This window comes from Suricata suricatta, chromosome 16, assembly GCF_006229205.1.
Source record: "Suricata suricatta isolate VVHF042 chromosome 16, meerkat_22Aug2017_6uvM2_HiC, whole genome shotgun sequence".
Lineage (NCBI taxonomy): Eukaryota > Metazoa > Chordata > Mammalia > Carnivora > Herpestidae > Suricata > Suricata suricatta.
In genome coordinates this window covers 27990683-28011209 of record NC_043715.1, presented here as the reverse complement: position 1 = coordinate 28011209, position 20527 = coordinate 27990683, and the positions used below count along the sequence as shown (strand labels likewise).

The window sequence follows — 20527 nt, the reverse complement described above, 5'->3', positions numbered from 1 at the left end:
GCACCCAGCCGCGGGAGAGCTGCCCCCTGGTCCCGGCGGGCCCTCGGTCATACACTCTCCTCCACCGCCGCCGCCGCAGGCGGTGCTCGCCAAGCCCAAGCTGTGGTCTCTGGCAGAGATCGCCACATCCTCGGACAAGGTCAAGGACGGGGGCGGAGGGAGCGAAGGCTCTCCATGCCCACCGTGCCCCGGGCCGGTGGCGGGGCAAGCCTTAGGAGGCAGCCGCGCGTCGCCGGCCCCGGCGCCATCGCGCTCCCCATCGGCGCAGTGTCCCTTTCCAGGCGGGACGGTGCTGTCCCGGCCTCTCTACTACACGGCGCCCTTCTATCCCGGCTACACGAACTATGGTTCCTTCGGACACCTTCACGGCCACCCAGGGCCAGGGCCGGGCCCCACAGCCGGTCCGGGCTCGCATTTCAATGGATTAAACCAGACCGTGTTGAACCGAGCGGACGCTTTGGCTAAAGACCCGAAAATGTTGCGGAGCCAGTCCCAGCTAGATCTGTGCAAAGACTCTCCCTATGAATTGAAGAAAGGTATGTCCGACATTTAACGCGGGCTGCGTCGGTCCCGGACTTTCCTAATTTATTAAGAAAACATGGCCTTGGCAGTTATTTTTCCATCACCAAGAGAGAGAAACAAAAGTACCCCTCCTATTAAAAAGTTTATAGTTCATGGAGATGAATGACATAAAAATGTAAACATCTCCACACACAAAAATGTCTTAACCAACCGAAAAGAAAAATTAAAAAAAAAGGATTTGTATGAAATCTTATTCTGTATATTTAATGTAGCATTTTTGTATTTAAATTGATAATTCAATATCTTTGAAGTAAATTATGAAATTAAGACACCTGTACAGGCATTTAATGTTTTTTTGTAATATAAATATATACATTTGTGTTTCCCCCGAAACTGTTTCATAGTTTAAAAATACAAGTTTAATTTAATTTTTTACACCTATTGATTTTTCTGGGTATGAGCTAAAGTATTATTACAGAAAGGAAACAGGTTATACTCTTAGATTTAAAAAGTAAAAGAAACTGCAGCCGCCTTTGTAAAATGCAAAATATTTAATTAAAAGAGATTTTAACATAATCAGAGCCACTCATTACTTTTTAGAAGCCTCAATAAACTGTCCATCGCCTTGGACAAAAGGTGGAAACTGCAACTTTTTTTTTTTTTCCGAAGTGGGCAATGGAAGGGTCCCTAGAACCTGGGCGTGCCAGGCTGGGGGGCGGGGGGGCGTAATTAGGCGGCAAGCCACCGGGACCCTGGCCCTGAGGGGACTGCAGATTTGGATCACTGATGAGGGCGGTTTGGGGGAGATTGGACCCTGGAGGAAGGAGGAGAGAGACCCAAGTGTGTGCCCAGAAGGGAGAAAAGATGGTAAAGCCTCCTAGAGACACGCACCACCCGAGCTCCATCGCTTAACCTAATTACTTCCAATCAGTGTCGTGTTTTATGCAAAGCAATCAGCTGGTGAACTTTGCTAATGAGTTCGATTTTATGCCGGATTTAGCCCTTATTACTATTTCAAAGATGCTGTGGGCTAATGCGGGCGGGGAGCGTAAGGGGGTGCCAAGGAGGAGGCTTTCCCAAGTCACTCTTTTCCCTACCCCTTCAAAATTGGGCATTGATCTCTTCCTTGGGTTTGATTAAATTAGTAACTGTTCCAGCCGCGCCAGTGCGGGTGGTGGGCGGCCCCGTAGATCCCCGCGCTCAGCGAGGCTGGGGCCTCGGGACCGGCTAGGGGACGGTTCCCCCCTTTCACAGGTAGGTGTCACACTTGTCCTGAATTACAAGCCTGCACTTTGCAGAGTCGGTGATTGGAGAGAGTGGGCGGAGTGGGGGAGGGAGCACCACTGTCGCTTGGGGGAGTCCCTAACGGCCCGGAGGGCGCCTCTGCCGCCCACCCCCCACCCCCGGCCCTGCTCCCGCCCGGGCCCCTTTTTGGAGTAGTGGCCTTCAAAAGTTCGAGGACACTTGCCTAGATAATGAGGCTGTTGTGGGCTGGATCAGGCTTGTCGCTTTAGCCCTTTTCCTGTCGCTGATTCAAGAGTCCAAGTAGCTACAAAAGTATTTATGCGATTTTATTTTCTCGTTGAATCCCGCATGTTTCATCTCAAAATGAATAATCAGGATGAGTCTCGATCCCAAATGAGGAAGAGACACCGCCCTGTGCCCGAGTCCCGCCAACACTGTCGGTGTTTTGGTCTCCGTTTTGCTCGGGAGAGTTGCAACCGCGGACTTGTTTTACTTCGTGGGAAATTTTCGGCGGTCAGGGGAGGGGAGGGTTTATAGCAAAAACATACTCCAGCGAGGGGAATTAATTTGCTCTATTAAACCGGAGCCGGAGTGTAGAGAGAATGTGTTTGCACATAACACCGGTTTAATTAGGCTAAATCACAATGCACATATTTGCATTTCTGCTCAAGATTACTTTAACCCTGCTTGTTTTTTTTTTTTTTAACACACACCCCAAACTTTCACCAGAGTTTTAACTTTTGCTATTTTTTTTTAAACCTGCGACGGGGCTCCATTAGCTTATTCGAATTTAAACAAGTTTGAAAACTGCCTTGTCCAGATGTTTTTGCAAACAGCAGTCGACTTAAGAGTTTAAATTAGTGAGAAGATTCACGCAGGGAAAGCGGTTTCAAAGCTGGAAGTGTGAATGATTAAATATGCATGAGACGATCGTATTTTATTTTGTCCCTTTAATTATAAATGATTTTTTTAAACAATTGAATTCCAGAGATGACTTGTCCTACCGCCACCACCCCCGCCCCCGCCCCCGCGCCCCAGCCCCCTCCACCCACCCCGCCGACAGCCGGGTTCACAATCAGCTTTTCCCCCCTGTTGAATATGCAGCCCCAGGAGTCACCTTCTCTTCTAAAAAAGTCAGAAGAATAGGCCAGTCCGCTTCTCTTAAGAGAGAGTTTAAGGAAGACCTCAACTCTGCGGGGTTTGGGGAGCGCTGGCCCCAAACCCTGCCCAACGATTTTAAAAAGAAAATTACAGGCCTCCTTGTGTTCCCGGGAATATGCAAATGGCGCGTCGCGGGCCTCCCTAGTCCTCTCGCGGAGGCCCGGGGCAGGATGCCGAATGCCCGCGGGGCTGCCTGGGAACGGGAACGGCGCACCGGGGAGCCCGTGGCGCTTCTCCCCATCGAGGGGCGGTGCGCGGAGCCCCCCGGCCGCCGAGCGAGGCCACCAGGGGCTGGAAGGCTGGTGCCCGAGTCGCTGCCCCCGGTCCGTATCCCTCCTGCCCTTGGTCTCTGCAGGGTCTACGGGTTTCTTTGCGTAACTTCATCATGAATACAAGCCTCCAATAAAGTCTGGGGTTTTCTCCTTGCACAGCTGGGTTTCGTGGCCAGTGGTTTCTCTGGTGTCCGGAGACTTTCCAGTTTGGGGGAGCCTGCCCCGCAGTCCGGGGTTTCGGTAATTAGGAGATGTCTCCCGCGTTTAATCCCCGAAGTAGTTTCGTGTCTTTACTCGAGCCCCGCTTGGCCGTGTCTTGGGCCGTCTCAAAGGCGCAGAGTCTTGGAGGCGCTGGGGGTGGAGAGGGGTGGGGGGGGCGGATTTCTGACGTGGAGTGGGGTCCAGGTTTGTTCGCAGGCTTGGACTGGGGCGCGGAAGTTGCTCGAGGCCGCACCTAAGATACCTGGGTGCTGGGGCTGCGCGGGCTTTTGCCACCTGCGCTACACTGCGCTGGCTCTGGCCCCCTCGAGGAGAGCTTAGCTTGGCACTTAGGCACTAGGAGGGCTCAATCCCAGGTCGCAGGGGCAGCGGGATCACTGCGTGGGGTCTCTGCAGTCAGCCCCCGGGGCAGCGCCAAACCAGAACAAGCCGGGTCCCTTCTCTTACCCCTCTGTGCGGGGTCCGAATCAATTCATAGGATTTGGGGGTGGAAGATACCACAGCCCAGTCAATCTCTGAGGGCGCAGAAACGCACACGGAGGAGAGGCTGCAGAAAGGGGTCCTTCCTGTTCCCCTCCTGCTCCTCGGCTGGGGGAGCTAGGGCCCGAAATGGTGTTCCCCGGCCTGGGTGTGGGGCCTGCGTCGAGGCCTTCTAGTTTGCAAGCTTTTTAGGGCCTCTCATTCTGCGGAGAGGTGCGCGGCTCTTGGAGACTGGAAGGTTGCGGGGAAGGGTCGTCCGTGCAGTTTCAGAACCCGCCGTGCCTCCCAGCCCACCTGTCCCCCACAACTAACTGCCAACTCCGGCAGAGGCAAGGAAGAGCGCTCTGCAAAGCGCCCAAAGTGAAAGGAATGCGATTGCGCTCCCGGGAGGGAGCCGGGCTCGGAAGCGGTTTAGGAAGGGCGCCGCCTACTGGTCTCCGGGCGCCACGCGGTTCGCAGAGAGGAGGAGTTAGGCAAGACCGGGCTGTGCCCCCCACCCCTCACCCCCAGCAGGGTCTTAGCTCGGAACCCCAAGCGGGTCGAACTGAAAGTGGTCCTCTACTCCGCTCTCTGCGGCTCGGGTCCCACGACCCAGTTAGCCTCGGAGATTTGAAGAGCAGCGCCCGCAGCTAGAACAGTTTTAACCCTACGGATTCCCGCCACGGTTTGGGCACAGGCACGAAAACCAGGCAGCAAGCAATTGAGAAATATGCCGACGGCTGAACCAGTGTGCGGGTGGGGGCCGCAGCAGCGCGCAGCCCAGGCAGTGAGCCGATGTTCCCGCTCTGCTTCAGGTGCGCGCTTCAGTTTCTGCGGGCCTCTCCACGCCAGGGCTCTGGACCCCCGCACTTTTGTTTCACCTGCGGTTTGGCGCATCTGGGGTCTGCCACGCAACCGCACCCCCCCAAGACCGTTTCTGCCTTTTGACCTGTGGGTTGGACCATAAGAAAAGGAAAAACAAAACTACCTTCTCATTCTTAAAACCCTCTTATTTCGAAAGCGTCGTTAGTGAGGCCGGCGTGGCAAAGCAAGAGGCGCTCGCCTGAGCGTCCCCTTTCACCCTTCCAGAAGCGCTAAGCGGTAGTATCCCTTGGTCTCACCCTGGTGCAGAGATCTTGGGGGAGAGCGGAGGCTCACCCTCGGCCTGGCTCTTGGAATCCCTTTCCACTCGGCCACCGAATCGGAAAATCGGGCCTGAGTGAGACGTGGCCACCTGCTCTCTTTCCGAACTAGCCAAAGCTGTGGGACTGGCCCTAGACCTACCCCGCAGGTCTGTTGCTGTGACCAGGCCAGTGTTGGTCTCCTTTTCGTTTTCGTTTAAATGCGACTGGAGTCCAGGGCCCAAGGCGGGGCCCAGGTTGTGGCCTAACGGAGAATTGCCTCTGGGGCTGGGATGAAGGTCTGGCTGCACCCCCTATCCTGGCCAACTCCTCCGGACATGGTGGGGGTTTCTGGCCTCCGGTCGGCCGCAGGCCCCAGCTCCGGGTCCCCAAGGCCGCCCTTCCGGCTGCGCTCGTTTCCGGCGCCCGAACGAACCCAGCGCGCCCAGACGCCACTTTTCCCAGTGAAATCTGCTTTTATTTGCTCCGAGCAAACCCCGGGCTCTCAGCGCTCCCGCCTGATGGATGCAAATGTAAATGTGCACTTATTTAATTGGATCAGGCCCCAAGATAAAAGAGATAAACGGCTCCCCGTTTGCTAACTTATTTTCCGAGGCATACTGCGCCGCGGAGGGGAAGCTAATGAAGGGGCTGCGCGTCGCCCGGCGCTCCAAGCTCTCCACGGGCAGGGTGCGCTGGCCGGTAGGCTCCGCTTGGCCTGCGGCTCCCCGTCGACCTCCTTTGCATGGGCCCTGCCCGCCGGGTGGGACGCCCATGGGACCGTCTGTGCTCCAGGATCCGAAAGTGAGAAGACGCGGCTCTGCCTTCGCTTTTGCAAATACGCTACTCCTCGCTACGATTTTCTCGGGTTCTTTCCCCTCTCCTCTCCGTGCTGGAGTCAAACCGGTCCGGTCCATCCCATTAGAAAATCTTTTCTTGCTCTCCGTGGCTGGCGTTATCTTTCACCCCAGGTGGCGAGTTCAGAGAGGAAGACGCTAGGGTAACGCAGAAGGCTACGTGCGACCCACCCCATCTTCCCCACCAGGTCCAATAGAGCTGCCCTTTATACAGAGAGACCCCCTTCTCTATTCCCAGATGGCTCTCTTTTGGAGCCTGGAATTTCTTTCAGAATCGTCAGGAAGCCATGGATTACCCCCTACCCCCAATAATGTGCGCACGCAATACACACAGACCTTCAATAATTTCGAGGTGTCACGGGACCCCGACATCTAGACATTGCGGGGCGGGGCGGGGGGAGGTAGTGCAGAGAGAGGCGTTTGGCTCTTCCCTCCCCGGAGCTGGAGTTCAGAACTTCAGCGCCAGCGCCTCCTCCCCGGCCACCCTTGGTTCATTACCCAATTTGGGGCCTGGGATTTTTCCCTCCGCCAAATTTCTCTTCTGTTCAGAAGGGCTGGGAGGAGATCGAGGTGGGCAAGGACTGGAGGCGGGCACGACAGACAGCCTGCGGTGCATGGATGTAAAGGAGGCAGGGAAAGGGGCGCCCTAGTCGGAGACCTTCGCCAGGGAGCCCGCAGAGGCTAGGCTGGGCGGGGTTGAGAGGCTGAAGCCCGGGAGGCTGGCCGGGGCTGGGCCGGGTGAGGCTGGGAGGCCCGGCTGCGCCCCATCCCCGACGCGCTGATGGATTGGCTTGTCTGGAGAGCTCTGTGCGCGGAGCCCATCAGAAAGCACTTACCTCGCTATACTGAAATTACTGTCTTTTCAGGGGCTAATTTGTGTAACTCCCATGGAGGGGCTTGGAGGGGGTTTGATGAGGCATAAAATGATGATTAATGAATTTATTGGCCGCTGCTCATCAAACAAGGGCTGGAGAGCTCCCGTCCGCACTGGCGGCCTGGCGGCGGCGCTCAGCACAGCTGGGGTTCGGCCTCCGTGTGTGTGTGGGGGGGGGGGGGGGGGTCAGCTCTGCAAGGGTTTCCCCTAGCGCCTAGCCCCGGCCCTGGGTGCTCTCCTTGACCTTAGCTGCTTTCTGCTGGCCACAACCCTGCATTGAGGGCGACCCCAGCCCTGCCACCATCGCCCCCTGCAGGCGGGATTCTAGGGCCTGGGGTGGGGGTGGGGGCGGGGAGAGGCCTGGCTCCTGTGTATGCAGGCCCAGAGAGGGTGGCGGCCTCTCCAGCCTCAGCCCCTTAATAGCTGGGAAGAGTGTGACCAGGGAACCCCAGGCATCATGGGGATGGAGATGTAGGCTGTTGTGGTTTATTGGTTGGGTGCTTTGGTCTTAGTGGCTAAGTACTACCTCTGTAACTTACTAAGTTGTTTATCTTAGATCAGATAACCTCTCTGAACCTCAGTGGCCTCACCAGTAAAAGGAGGCCTGCATCACTCCTGGTTTTGTGAGTGACACATACTTGTCCCTTAGTATAGTCACCCTGCCACCCCCCCCCCCAAAGGCCACTGTACCATTGATTCCCCAGGACACCCTGCCCTGCTGAAATAGTGCAGGAGAGACCTTGGCATTGACCTCTCCAGTGAAATGCTTAGGTAATCCTCCAGGTCAGGGTAGTTCTGCTGAAACTATTCTGTTCCCATCCTCTGATGTATATGAATTGGGCACCTACACTATTCCAGATGTGCCCTTCCAGGGGTTGAGGGTACAGCCATGAACAAAACAAAGCCCCTGCCCTCCTGGAGGGGGAGACAGAAAGTGAACAAATGCGTGTGATAATGGCTACTCACACTGCCCAGGTGATGAGTATTAGCAGAAAAATGAAATAGGGTGAAGACATGGAAGAAGGCTGCTGAGAAGCATTCTTTATAAGGCATGCTTGAGCAGACACAGAAAAAAGTTGGGGCATAAGCCATGAGAGGGGCAGAAGGAATCACAAGTGCAAAGATCCTGAGGTAGGAACAGCCTTGAGCAACAGCAAGGGGGTCCCTGTGGGAGATGATGAGGTCAAGGCAAAGCCTGGTTCAGGTTTTATGAGGCTTTATTGGTCCTGGTGAGATCGTTGGCTGTCAAGGTGACAGGGAAGGAAGGGAGGGTTGGTCTGGGGGAAGTGACAGGATCTAACGTATGTCTTCAAGGCATCCCCAGGTGTGAGGAGTGAGACTCTGGGTGGGCCAGATGGAAACAAGGCCCAGCTAGGAGACTGATGGAGAATCCAAGGGAGGTAATGCACTGGAGTGGTAGCCAGAGAAGTGGGGAGAAGTGATCAGGTGTAGACTATTTTTTGAAAGTAGAGTCAACAGGCTTTGCTGATGGTGGGGGCTGGTGAGCAGAGGGGAGTTCTGGATGCTTCCAGGGATCTGGGCCTGAGTGCCCTGAGGCTTGGGGCATGCCGTTTGCTGAGATGTCGTATATAAGAGAGGAACAGGGATAGTGTGTTTTTGTTTTGTTTTTGTTTGTCTTGGGTGTTTTTGTTTTGCTTTGTTTTGTTTTTAGAGTGTGAGGGGGAAATGGACACTATTTGACCTGACTTCCAAGCACTTTGGCTCAAAAGAACTGACTGCTCTAGGGACAGTGGCAAACAACAGAGTCCAGGGAAAACCCTAAAATGAACAGACCCTCCTTCCTGAAAGCAGACACTTTAGAGTTCTCTGACCACCCCATCCCCCCTTTTATTTCTTTTCTCTTGTTGTTCTTCTTTTTTTTCCCCCCCAATCAGTGAAGACCATGAGGTTCAGAGAGTAAAAATGACTCACCCAAGCTCATACAGTGAGTTTCCAGGCAGCCCCGAGCTGGGAACCCAGGTCCGGCTCACTCGGAGGCTGTGTTCTGTCTGTCTGTGCCTCACCCAAGCTAAATTCTCTGGGATATCTGTATTTTAACAGAGACTGGGAAACAAAATGCCTTAACAGAGAGGAATGAATTTATAATGGTGCAATCTCAACACTGTGACAGGCTGTCAAGGGAGATATTTTTAGGCTGGGCCAGGAAACATCTTAGCCCTCCTCCGATGCTGCCGGAGGAGGGCTGCCTCTTCAGGGCTCCGTGTGTGAAGTACAGATGAGGGAAAAGCTAGGAAGGTGCCATCTCTCCCAGGTACTCAACAGCAAGGAAGAGCTAAGACGGTTGCCTGCGCTAAGGAGGGTTTGCTTCCCTAAATAATTGCTATCTGAAAAGATCTGCTCATTTCTTCCGCGAAAGGGACTGCCTGCCCAGACACCCTAATCCTGAATCATGCAAACAAAAATCCATATTCCTGTACCCATAGGTTTACACACCAACTCCGACCGAACAGAGGTTTTGAGCAAGGCTCTGAATCTCATGGATCTTTCATGGATTTGTTTTTGAATTCCTTCCTTCCTTCTTCTCTTCCTTATGTCCCAGCTTGACTGTTTTTTGTTTGTTTGTTTTCAATTCTTTTCTTGATTCCTTATGGTGGATATGTGGTCGTCAGCTTGGGCATTTTTTTTTTTTCTGTAAAACTATCAGTGGCTTTGTCCCCAAGGGAAGCCCCAGGCCCCTAGGAACAGCATCTTGGCATCTTTCAAGCAGAGTGAGACATCTGTTAGCCCTAGATTCCAAATAGCCACACAGCCCCGTAGCATCCTAGACACCTTCCCTGCTAACTCGGTTTGACATCAGACTTACCACACAGTTGTCATTTCTGAGACTTTTGTTTGTTTGTTTTTAGATCCCAAACCACAAGGGTTCTTTTTTGTTTGTCTGTTAGTTTTGTTTGCTCTCTATTTGTATCCACCATCTAAATCCCAAACCTGTGGTAATAGGCAACTCTTTCTCCAAATACTCATACGTGCAAAGACGTTCATTGGCCATCCAGGACTGATTTTCCCGGATCACAGAAAAGCGTGGATGAGTGGCAACTTGGAGAAAAGGGCTCATTTAGAGTAAACACCACCTCTCCTCTTTCACGAAGAGTGTGGTAGAAAAATCATCGCCTGGTTTATTTTGGTCGGTGGAGTTGTTTTTCTCTCTCCAGATTTCCCCCCACCCCCTTACTTTCTTTTTCCTTTTTAATTTTCCCTTTTCATCTGGTAAACACCTGACAGGTCCTAGACCACGTAGAAGGGGTGTCTGAGAAGGCTCCACAGGACTTGAGCCTGTGGACTTGCTTTTGCTCGGCGCTCCTCAACGCCCTTGGTGCCCCAACTCTCCAATCCCCGTCATGACCTCTGACAATTGCAGCTACCATTTATGTAATAACTTCCTTTGAGTTCTGTCTCCGTTGACTTATTTTGAAAGGAATATTTATACCGCTGCTCTAATGAAAAAGCAAGTATCACTTGCAAGTATCACGGAAGACAATTATAAAAGGAGGATTCATTAAATGAAGTCCTTGGTCCCCTGGGCTTTGAAGGTGACCAGCATCTCTCTGTTGGTTCCCCCAACCCCACACATCTCCTTTGCAGGCTGCCCTCAAAGTTATGTGGGCCGTAGGAGCATCGTCTCGCCCTACCTAACGTCATCTCATGTGGCCCCAGAGATGTGCTTACCGCCCTTTGGGAAATACTAACTGTTCATTTTGTAGAAGGGAGGTCCTGCCTCGATCAGTGTGCTCGAGCTCAGGAAGCTGATTGGGGACAGAACCAGGGAGGGCTGCCTCCCGTCCCCACCCTGCTCTCCTCTGGCCCCTTCTCCCCCGTGCTCCTTTCTTCATAAACCCCTTTTACTGTCATCCGTATCTCCATGCCTGGTTTGGAGGATGCAGGACCAGAACCTGGAGGATCTTGGCAAACCTGCTGGGCCATTGTTTCTTCTGTCACCACTGGATCTACAAGGCCTAAGCCCCTTTGTTCTTGAGTGTGGGTCACTCTTTTTGGGAGGGTAAGTGTCCAAGACCAACAACCCAGTATGCCCTTCCACACCACAAAAGGCTCTGGACCTTCTTTCTTTCCTCAGGGAAAGAAGAGGGAGCCAGGCCCTCCAGTTTTGAACAAAGCTGTGGCAATGGTGGGCTTGAGGGGGTAGATGCCACTCCCCTTTGACAGGTCTTTGCCTGTAGCAGTCCCAATGTGCCCTTTTTCTCCAGCTGCTCCCAAATGGGAGGCTCCCACCCACTCTCCTCACTCTACTCTTTCCTGAAGCCACCTACAGTGACACATGGTCACCCTGTTTACTGCTGATATGTGAGGGGACTGCTGGGCCCCTGGCCATACTGTCGCTCCAAGCAACACTCCCCACCGCTCTTGCCCCTTCCTTTCTTTTCTGCCTGGGTGAGGACCCTCAGCTCAGTTGGCTCACCAGGTCAGCCTCCCCTCTCCCCTCCCCTCTTCCTTCCCCTCCATGGAAGGATTTCAGAAACAGACTGACACACCCCTTCTTTCCTGTATGCCCTCACTTCCCAGGTCCCATAGATCCTTCCAGGAATCGCCTCCTCTTTATTGCTCTGGTCAGACCTTTTGCCATCTGTTGGATGGACTGTCACATAAGATCCTGACACCCCTCCACCCCAACCCAGTCCCCTTTACAGCATCGACATGGAGCCCAAAGCCTGGCATGTCCAGAGTACATGTTAGTTAGCAGAAATGAAAACAAACGGGTGAGCCCCCTGACAACGCACTGGTTTGCACTTTCCCGTACCCTGGGAATTTTGAAACAGCTCTAGGGGCAGACAGATGTGAGTTCGGATCCTGACGGCACTCTGTCACCTGGAATATATTCGTGAGCCAGATTAAATGGCTGAGAAACCTAAACAGAGAGGCCCAGGAGCTGTGGTGATTGAACAGCGGGGCTCCAGGGCCAGCCTGCCTGGCCTCCATTCCCTTCTGTGCCATTTGCCTGCTGTGCAACCCTGGGAAATGTCCTTAACCTCCCTGAAATCCCATGTCGTCACTTATAAAACAGGGAAAACAACAGCATCCAACTGAGAGGTGAGGATTAAATGAGACAATGTGAGCTAAGCTCACCAAAGCACATGGTTGACACTCCATAAATATAACCTTTTCTTCATATTACTCAATAAATATCATTTCTGTTAATGGCAATGACTCCACCTGAGAATTTCTAAAATCACGGGGTGTGGTTTTCCCACGTCTTAACTACCTCACCTTTTTTAAAATTTATTTATTTATTTATTTTTTTTTTTGCTGACCAGCAATGGTTAAGATGTCTAGAGTTAAGGAGGTACAAAAAAAAAAAAAAAAAAAAAAGCTTATTTTAAGAATCACTCCTTGGAACATTATTTCATTACTTAAACTTTCTGCTGACTCATCACTTCCTTGGTAACTGAGTCTTTCTTTACCAATAACCTTAATTACATCAATCACTCATTCCCAAAACTGCTGAGTAATGAAAAACTCCTAGAGGTGACACTGTGGACTTCTGTCACACAAGCAAAGGCTTGCGGAGGGAAACTCGTTTTCCTTTTCATTTTCTTTTGGGGTTTTTTTTTTTTATAGCAATCGGTACTTCAAAGAGAGAAAGCATGTTTAGCTTTCGTGATTCGCTATCTGTCCATCTATCTCCCCATCCATTTATAATTAGCACTCTCCATAGCAGGAAAAATGACAATTCATAGCTTCTTGAATTGAATGGGATGGAATTCGTTTCATCTTCTGACATTTTTGTTTTTTAATCGTAAAGCCCATGCCTCCACCTTGCATGGGAAGGGGCTATAAAATATGTGATGGTTAAGAATTTGACACCAATTCTTTGACTAAAAGCTGCTCATCACATGGTTGAAGGGCTAGCATATTACCCCCACAGTTATTTTGTTATCAACAATAATAGCTACCTTACTGAGCTCCTAGTACATGCCAGTTATTATACTGAAGGTTTTATATATGTGATCTCAGGAAAGCCTCATCACACCTGTGGAGTGGGGACTATTATTGCCCCCACTTTACAGATGGAGACACGAAGGCACCAAAAGATACACTTGCCTGTGCGATGCGAGCCCCTGGGAGGGTTTGACCCCTATTTTCTGTGGCTGTAGATGGTTGCTGTGGGCTGCTTTAGGCAGTCGCTGTTTTCCCGGCTATCCAAGGCTCACGTCGATGGATAGACTACGGCACCTGCTCATTGCTCAACTTGAAACGTTGTCCGATGCTGCCTGGAAGCAGTGATCCTTAATTTGATGAGGGTAGTGGGATGGGTAGGGAACGTCTCACAGAATCCTGCCCCCCAAATGCAAGCTCTTCCTTTCTCGTCCTGCCTGCATACCGTGTCCCCTCCCTCCTGCATGGTGACGTCTAATAGGTCTCTCTGTCTCTAGGCTTTCCCCATATTTTTCCATGCTCTTCCCTTATTAGCTAAGAGACAGTAGCTAGGGGAGCTATGTAAGGCTGTGGAGCAGGAGAGTGCCAAAAAGCTGCACTTCAAAAGGATTACAAGTCCCATTCCCTCTTTCTCATTTGGGGCTCTTCATCAGGCTGACCCCTCTCTTCTAGGTGGGCCCCATCTCCCAAGATGCCTCACGAGTATCCTGTGCTGTGGTCCCACTGGCTAAATAAATACTCCCTAAGCCCTTTTCCTGGGCTGGTTTCTTCGGCTCAGAGCAATCCATCCAAGTCACCTGCCTAAATCCAATCATGCTTCTGATATTGAGCTCCAGGGCTTCTAGAAGCTTCTAGGTTTTCTCACTGGCTCCAGCCCACACTCCTTTCTCCCCATGTGGGACTGTTGCTGAGGGAGAGACAGCAGAGAGTATTGGCTCTGGGGTTTGCACCCCACCTCTGCCATGCACTAGCTGTGTGACTTCGGGCAAATGTCTTAACTTCTCAGAGCCTGAGTTTCCCCGCAATAAAGTAATGATGATAATATCCATGTCCTGGAAGCCTGGCTGGAATAAGTGCGAGCCTGTCTGCAGAGTGTTTTAGGAAGTCATTCATTCTAGCCCCGCCTATGAGGCCAGTGTGTTCATTGGTCACCTACGGAGTGCCAGCGTGTTGGAATGGAAAACCAGATGATTCCAGTAAGCCCATGCTTCTGCGAACTTTGCACTAGCTTTTCATCTTCGCACGTGTGCTTCTGTAAACACAGAGTGGGTCTAGGCTCTCAGGGTCCATTCGTCTTAAGCCAGTACTGTACTGTCTTCCAAGGCTTTGTGATATGTCTTAACATCCAGTAGGGCAGTTCTTACTCTTGGCTTTTCTTTTTTGAACCCATCAGAGTTAGCTATTTGGGGCCATTTATTCTTCAACAGATTTTTTAGGAAGAGTTTATCCAGCATTTAAATCATTTATCCTTGTACCCTTTCCATCAAATCGGGGTGAGCACACAAGTGATATTCTGGGAATACAGAGGGAGAAAGCAATAAAGTGCATGCCAGAGTTCTATCATGGTGTATGTCAGGCCCCCTGGGAATCTGTTCTGAGGCCAACCTGAGGGCTCGGGTGCCTTATCTTGGGTGGAAGGGAGAAGCACAGGTCCCTGGTGGCTCTGAGGCAGGGTCCAGAGCTGGCTGGGTGAGGGCTTGGGAAGTCCAGCGTAACCACATCCAGTGAGAGAGGTTGCCTCAGCTTGATCCGGGTTCCCTTAATGCCCCCAGCCCAGTCCGGAGTCCCAAGTACAGAGCACGTCGTGACTAAGAGTGGGTGCCTGGGAGCCAGGCTGCCTGGGTTCCTGTCCCCCACGTTTACCTCCCATTTCCCCCCCACCTGTGTAAACACCATTGCCCCTAGAAACCTGTGAATCAGCCTCAGCTTTTCCAAATCTGGATTCAGATTTGGTGGATTCCATATCTCTGGTATTTTTCCTTGACTCTCGACTTTCCCTTCATTTCTGCCGCCATCACTGTGGTCCAGTGTCACCTCCCAAAGGCCCTCCCCGAGCTCTAGTCCTGTTCCTGCAGTGAGTGGATTTTCCCCACTGAAGATAAATTGCATATGGAATGATATAATTTCTTGCCTAACATATTTAATGGCTCCCTATGGGCCTCATACAAGCTCAAACTCCTAAGTATGATGCTCCTTCAGACTTTGTACTCTAAACCTGTAAAGCTGTTTTCCATTTCTATGCACTGTTTGGCCACTGGGCCTTTGCACATGCTATTCCTTCTGCTTGGCATGCCCACATCCTCACTCTGTCCCTACCTTTCTGTAGTCAATCTGTATGTAGTAAAAGGTCTGTGCTTGATGGTCTCTCTTTCCTCAGTATTCTGTCTCTCTCTGTGCTAACAGCATATAGCAATGGGTCCGCAAAATATACCAATTGTGTGACCTTGGGTATACAATTCACTTCTGCAGTTCAGTTTGTCCATCCATAAGAGGGACACATAGTGACAAGTCCATTGCAGGTGGACACTTTGTTTTTATTTTGTTAAGTTTTTAGAAGTTTATTTCTTTATGGTGAGGTTGGGGGGAGGAAGGCCAAAGGAGAAGGAGGGAGAGAGAGAATCCCAAGCAGGCTCTGTGCTGTCAGTGAGAGCCTTATGTGGGGCTTGAACTCATGAACTGTGAGATCATGACCTGAGCTGAAACCAAGAGTCAGATGTGTAACCAACTGAGCTACCCCAGTGCCCCTACTCTTTGTAAAGAAAACGGTATTCCCAACGTGTGGCTCGAACTCACTACCCTGAGATCAAGAGCTGCTCACTGTACTGACTAAGCCAGCCAGCTCCCTGGGTGGACACTTTAAAAGTATTGACTTTGATTCATTATCTCATAGGATTTGGGGGGAGGAATGAAGGAGACAACTGCAAGCTAATTTCATAGATTAGTGAAGGCATAAATAGAGGCATGAGGGTCAGCTGTCACCTTAAGGAATTGTCAGTGAGATCAAACTCCTAGCACTGCAGCTGACAACTAACTTCTTGAGAGCCATTTCCTTCCTTAGTTTTCCCTGAGGGAACCCCAACTTTGTTTGGGGGTGGCAATGTGCCCAACCTTGGGGGATATGCCATTTATATCTAGGCTAGTTGTGATAACTCCAATCCTCTTGGCCAGATGACTACTTTCCCAGCATCCCTTGCAGCTAGGTGCCCATGTGACCAATTCTGACCAATGAGACATGAGGAGAAAGCTAATCTTTCTGAATCACAATCCCTTGTAAAATGAAGAGGTGAGGTCAAAGAGCAGTAATGCTTAATCTCCCCTCCCTTTTTCTGAAGCATAAGACCTTCTTATTTCAGTCCCAAACACGTTTATATGTGGAATCCTAATATATATGGCAAATAAAGTGCAATTGCTTTGATTGAAAGGGAATGCAAAAGAGTACAGGAACCCCCTCCTGGCCTTCATGGCCAGCCCATGAAGCATGTCTACGAAACAACATTGGGAAAAAGCATCTCCTCATCCTGTAGAGGATGCCTATGGTTTTATTTGTTTATATTTTTGAACACCCATTCTAGCCTGCATCCTGAATTCCCCTCAAGCACTATCCCTCCCCTCCCCTTGGTCCATACAGTTTTGATGAAGTGAATCTGAGTCTCGTTCCTGGGCTGGCCATAGGGCTTAGGTCTGACTAAACATTCCCTCTCCTTGAATACAATGATTGGTTCAGCTATGTGCACATGACCCAGTTTGGTCCAATGAGATTGACACCTAGGATTAAATATTAAAAATGGAAGAGAGATAGAAGCAATCTTTTCCCATTGAACTTGAACCCTGGTACTATGAAACCTGAGAACAATGTCCACATGGAAGGGGACAGAGCTGAGAGATGGAGAGAGAATAGACTTTGGAGACTTTGAACCCTTGGGTTAAGCTTTGCCTGAAGACAAACAGGACTGCTGCTGGATTTGGGGGGTCGTTAGTTAATAAACTTCCTCCTCTGTAGTTTGAATTTCACCTTCAATGCAACCCAGATGAACTCCAACTAGTATAGATCTGTTCCAGATTCAGAATCCTGGAAACCCTTGAGAGCTACCTTTCAGAGTAGGCTGTTCACAGACTCACCGGTTTTACTCCTGATCATGTGGTGAGACTGTACTTGTCCAGTCATTCTGAGTGAGGGGCAGAGTGAAATTTCCTTTGCCAATGAAACACACAGAGAAGAGATGCGTGGGGATCCTTCAAAATCATTGCGTGATTTACCATTCTCTCTCTCTTTCCTTCCCATAATGATGTTCCAGATGGTGGAGGCCCCATCAGCCTGGGTCCCAGACTGAGGACAACATGGAGCAGAGAGCCCTGCTGACCCTCGATGGATCTGTACTGTGAGCAAGAAATAAACTTTTGTTTATTCAAGCCATCTCGATGTGGGGTCATTTGTTGCAGCAGCACATCTTAGTCTATCCCAAACAATATACTCAGAATTCTTTTCCTTTTCCTCCTCTCCCTCCCATCTCTCTCCTTCTTTCTCTCTCTCTCTTCCACTGCTGCCCCATTCTGCCCCACAGTCTTACATAACTCTATTTCTTAACTTATCTTCTGTCAACAGACTTGTAAAGGTTTCCACGATTGTTCACCTACTGTCTTCCTGGGGATATCCAAATGGACACTGGCAGGAGATAACCAGCCTGCCCCAACAAAGCCCTGCCCCTGGCATCATGGTGGGTGCCAATCAATTACAGCTGTCAACCAGTCATCCACCCTGGCGCTGGCCTCGGCAGGCCAACCTCCTAATCATATTATTGGACTCACAGGGTTCTGAATCAGACCTTCTCCATTCATTATATTATGAAAACTGACAAGCCCCTGAAGTTTGTGCTATGGTACTCATAACACAACGCTCTGCCAAGATTTAAAAAGTCAACAATTAAAAAAAATATACTTTGGCCCTCATTTGCAAGTAAGCAATTTCTGGAGCCGATCAGTTAATTAAGCCAACACACAGGATTCGGCAGCTGGGGTGGAGGCTTGGCAATGTCTGCCTTCTTTGGAAAGCAAAAAAGTAGGAGGAAAGCATTCCTACAGCTCGAGTTTGATTATCCTCATGAGCATACATGACACTCATATCGCTTAGGGGTCTCAAATTTACCTGCCGGCAGAGGCCAGACAGTGAGCAAAGCGGCCCACACAGGAGTGGCAGGGGCTCTGAGATACTTTGTACTAATGCCTCTTCAACCTTCAGTTCTAGCCGATGGTCACCACACACGAATATAGGTCCCGTGTCGCTCACTCCTTCAATATTTTTCCCTCTTAGGGAAAGTTGAAACCCATGCAAATTACCAACTCCACCACATTGTCTCAAGAATACTGTTACATCCAAAGTTGCTGGGTAACCACAGGTGGAATGTTGGAAAGTATATAACACCATCAGGCTGATGATCCCTTCCCCTTCTGCATTATCTCCATTTTACAGATCAGGAAACCGAGGCTCACAGAGGTCAGATGGTTCACCCAAAGGGACACCACCAGACTCCGAAACCCAAATTGATACCTTCTGTCTCCAGCTCAGCCTCGATGCCCGCTGTCTCCTCACAGCTCAAGGATGTGGCGGAGAGGCGAATTGCCCACCAGAGAACCATGCTTCTATTTCCCTGGTGTAGGCGGTCAGTGGGGGCGGAGACAAGCCAGAACTATGTTTTCCAGCCTGGCCTCTAGGTGAAGTCATCTGCCAAATTCTTGTCCATGGATTTTGACAGGAAGTGATGCATCCTGGCACTCACTGTTAAGAAGCAAGCGTGCCCTCCCCACCCTTTCTCTCTCCTTTTACAGCCTGTTGTAGAGAGACACAACTACCTTGGGAACCATGCTGGAACATAAAGACCCTCCACACGATGAATTCCTGAATCATCTTTTGGAGAAAAGGCACTTCCAATCAAGGAGCATCCATTTTGGACTTGACATCAGGAGTAAATAAACTTCCACTGTATTTGAGCCATTATACACTTTGTTCCAACAACAGCATGGCCCTAATGATATAGAAATGAGTGGATTTTTAGAAATCAAGGGTTTTTTTTCTCTCCTTTCTATTCGGCGGGAGGAGTTTATAATGGACAGGGTCATTTACTTTAATCCAGTGGGTCTTGGGTGAGAAACTGAGTTTGATTTCTGGGGCTAGGGGTGTCATGGCCCCAAGTATCACTGAATCTTGCCCCCCCCCCCAACCTGGCTTTGAAGAAGGACTCGTTCAGAATTCAGCTGGAGGTGAACACAGCATCTCGAGCCCTATTGGAGGAAAACGAAAGACAAAACAAGCATTTGGCCTGTCTGGGCCACACATCCTCAACCAAGATAGGAGTCAACATGTTTGGGAACATCAAAGACAGTGTGATATCTTAAGCATAAGGAGATTAACATTTACAAAGGTTTGCCCCTCGGCCTGTTCCCAGGAATCCAGCAGACCGAGCCAGAAGGGACAATTAACATCATCCATCTGCATGGGGTCTTCTGGAATTTCATATTAAAGTGTGTGGGGTTTTTTTTTTTTTTTGAGTCTTTGGATCGGGTATGAAGGAGGTGGAGTCTGGTGTCAAAGTTAAGCAAGAACCCTTTGCACTTAGGGGAATGCTAAAACGGACTGACAAATGACAGCGCAGGCATGGAGTCCTGGGGAAGGATTCTGCCCCCACTGGTACCAAGCCATTCACACTCAAGAAAGAGAAGGAGAGAGAGTCTTTGCACATCTTCTTACAGTCAGGAACAGTCAATGCCTCTCAAGCTAGCCAGCCGGTACAAAACAGGGCTGAGACAGTCTGCAAGCATGGAGGGGGGTGGGGGGGGCGGTGAGGCACTGGTTCATCTCTTTGAAGCAAGAGGCCAAGAATATCTCAACACACTCCAAGCACCATCAACAGTAGGCAATGGATGGGGACCAAAATCCCTTACAGCTGTTGAAAACCATACCCTATTCAGAGATAATTGGCAATTAGTTAAACAACTCCTGTTTAGAACACTCCTCCTCCCCACCCTCAAAGACAGCTGTGTTTAAAAAGGGGCAGGGAGAATGTTCTCAAGAAATGCGGAGACCTAATCTTCAAGTCAATAAAACAAAACAGGGCCCTGGGAGTAAATGAGTTAGAGGATTTAAAAATATGTGTAGGCAGTGGTGCATCTTTTGAAGATCCACTGCTCTACTTTCCCCTGGTGGTGTAACCTGGTGGTCAGGCATGCAAACTCTGGGGGCAGAGAGATCTAGGTCTGAGGAGCTGCTCTGCCATGGGCCAGCCATGGAAACTTGGCATATGTCTTAAACATTCTTAGGCCTCCGTTTTCCTATCTGCAAAATGGGGATGACAGTGATGGCCCCGGGAAGATTACATGAGATGGTGCAGGGAGCCTGGCCCCGAGTAAGCGCTCTAAAGTGTTAGCTCTTAAGCACACACGCTTATTCGGATCCAGAGTCCTTAGCCTGGCATTCAAGGCTCTCTGCCATTTGTCTTTAGCCTACTCCCCAGAACTCTTCCCCATTTTCATGTTCCTGTTAACTGTCAACCAAAAGGAACCAAAAGGAACCTTCCCTTAGGCCTCAGTTTAATGGTCTGGGAAATGAGATAGATGAACTGGATTCTCTCTAGGATGCCTATGAATCCTGTCTTCCCACCTCACATGTCACTCTTACCAAGTCTTCAAGGTCAGGCTCAAACACCACCTTCCCTGGGAAGGAGTTGATTTCTTCTTATAAAGCTTAACCCAGAGTCGCAAGCTGGTTGGCCTGTTGTTCGACTTGCACTCTATTTTTAAAAATCAGAAAATAGGGCAACAAAATGTGGATTTCCAGCTTCTCGAAAAAGAAGTCAGAAGTCCTGGTGATCCTGGCCCTACAACCATTCCTGAACA

General features: G+C 50.3%; 1 protein-coding gene across 1 annotated transcript in view; it reads left to right on the top strand.

Annotated features, from left to right (window-relative positions):
* The window catches only part of IRX5 (iroquois homeobox 5), a 3282-nt gene extending 2184 nt beyond the window's left edge, over positions 1–1098 (top strand). Inside the window, exon 4 of the mRNA XM_029926334.1 lies at positions 1–1098. This exon is cut by the window's left edge and continues 51 nt beyond it. Within this exon, the coding sequence (XP_029782194.1) occupies positions 1–553 (553 nt within the window). The 3' untranslated portion in view covers positions 554–1098.
* Positions 1099–20527: the final 19429 nt, after the last annotated feature.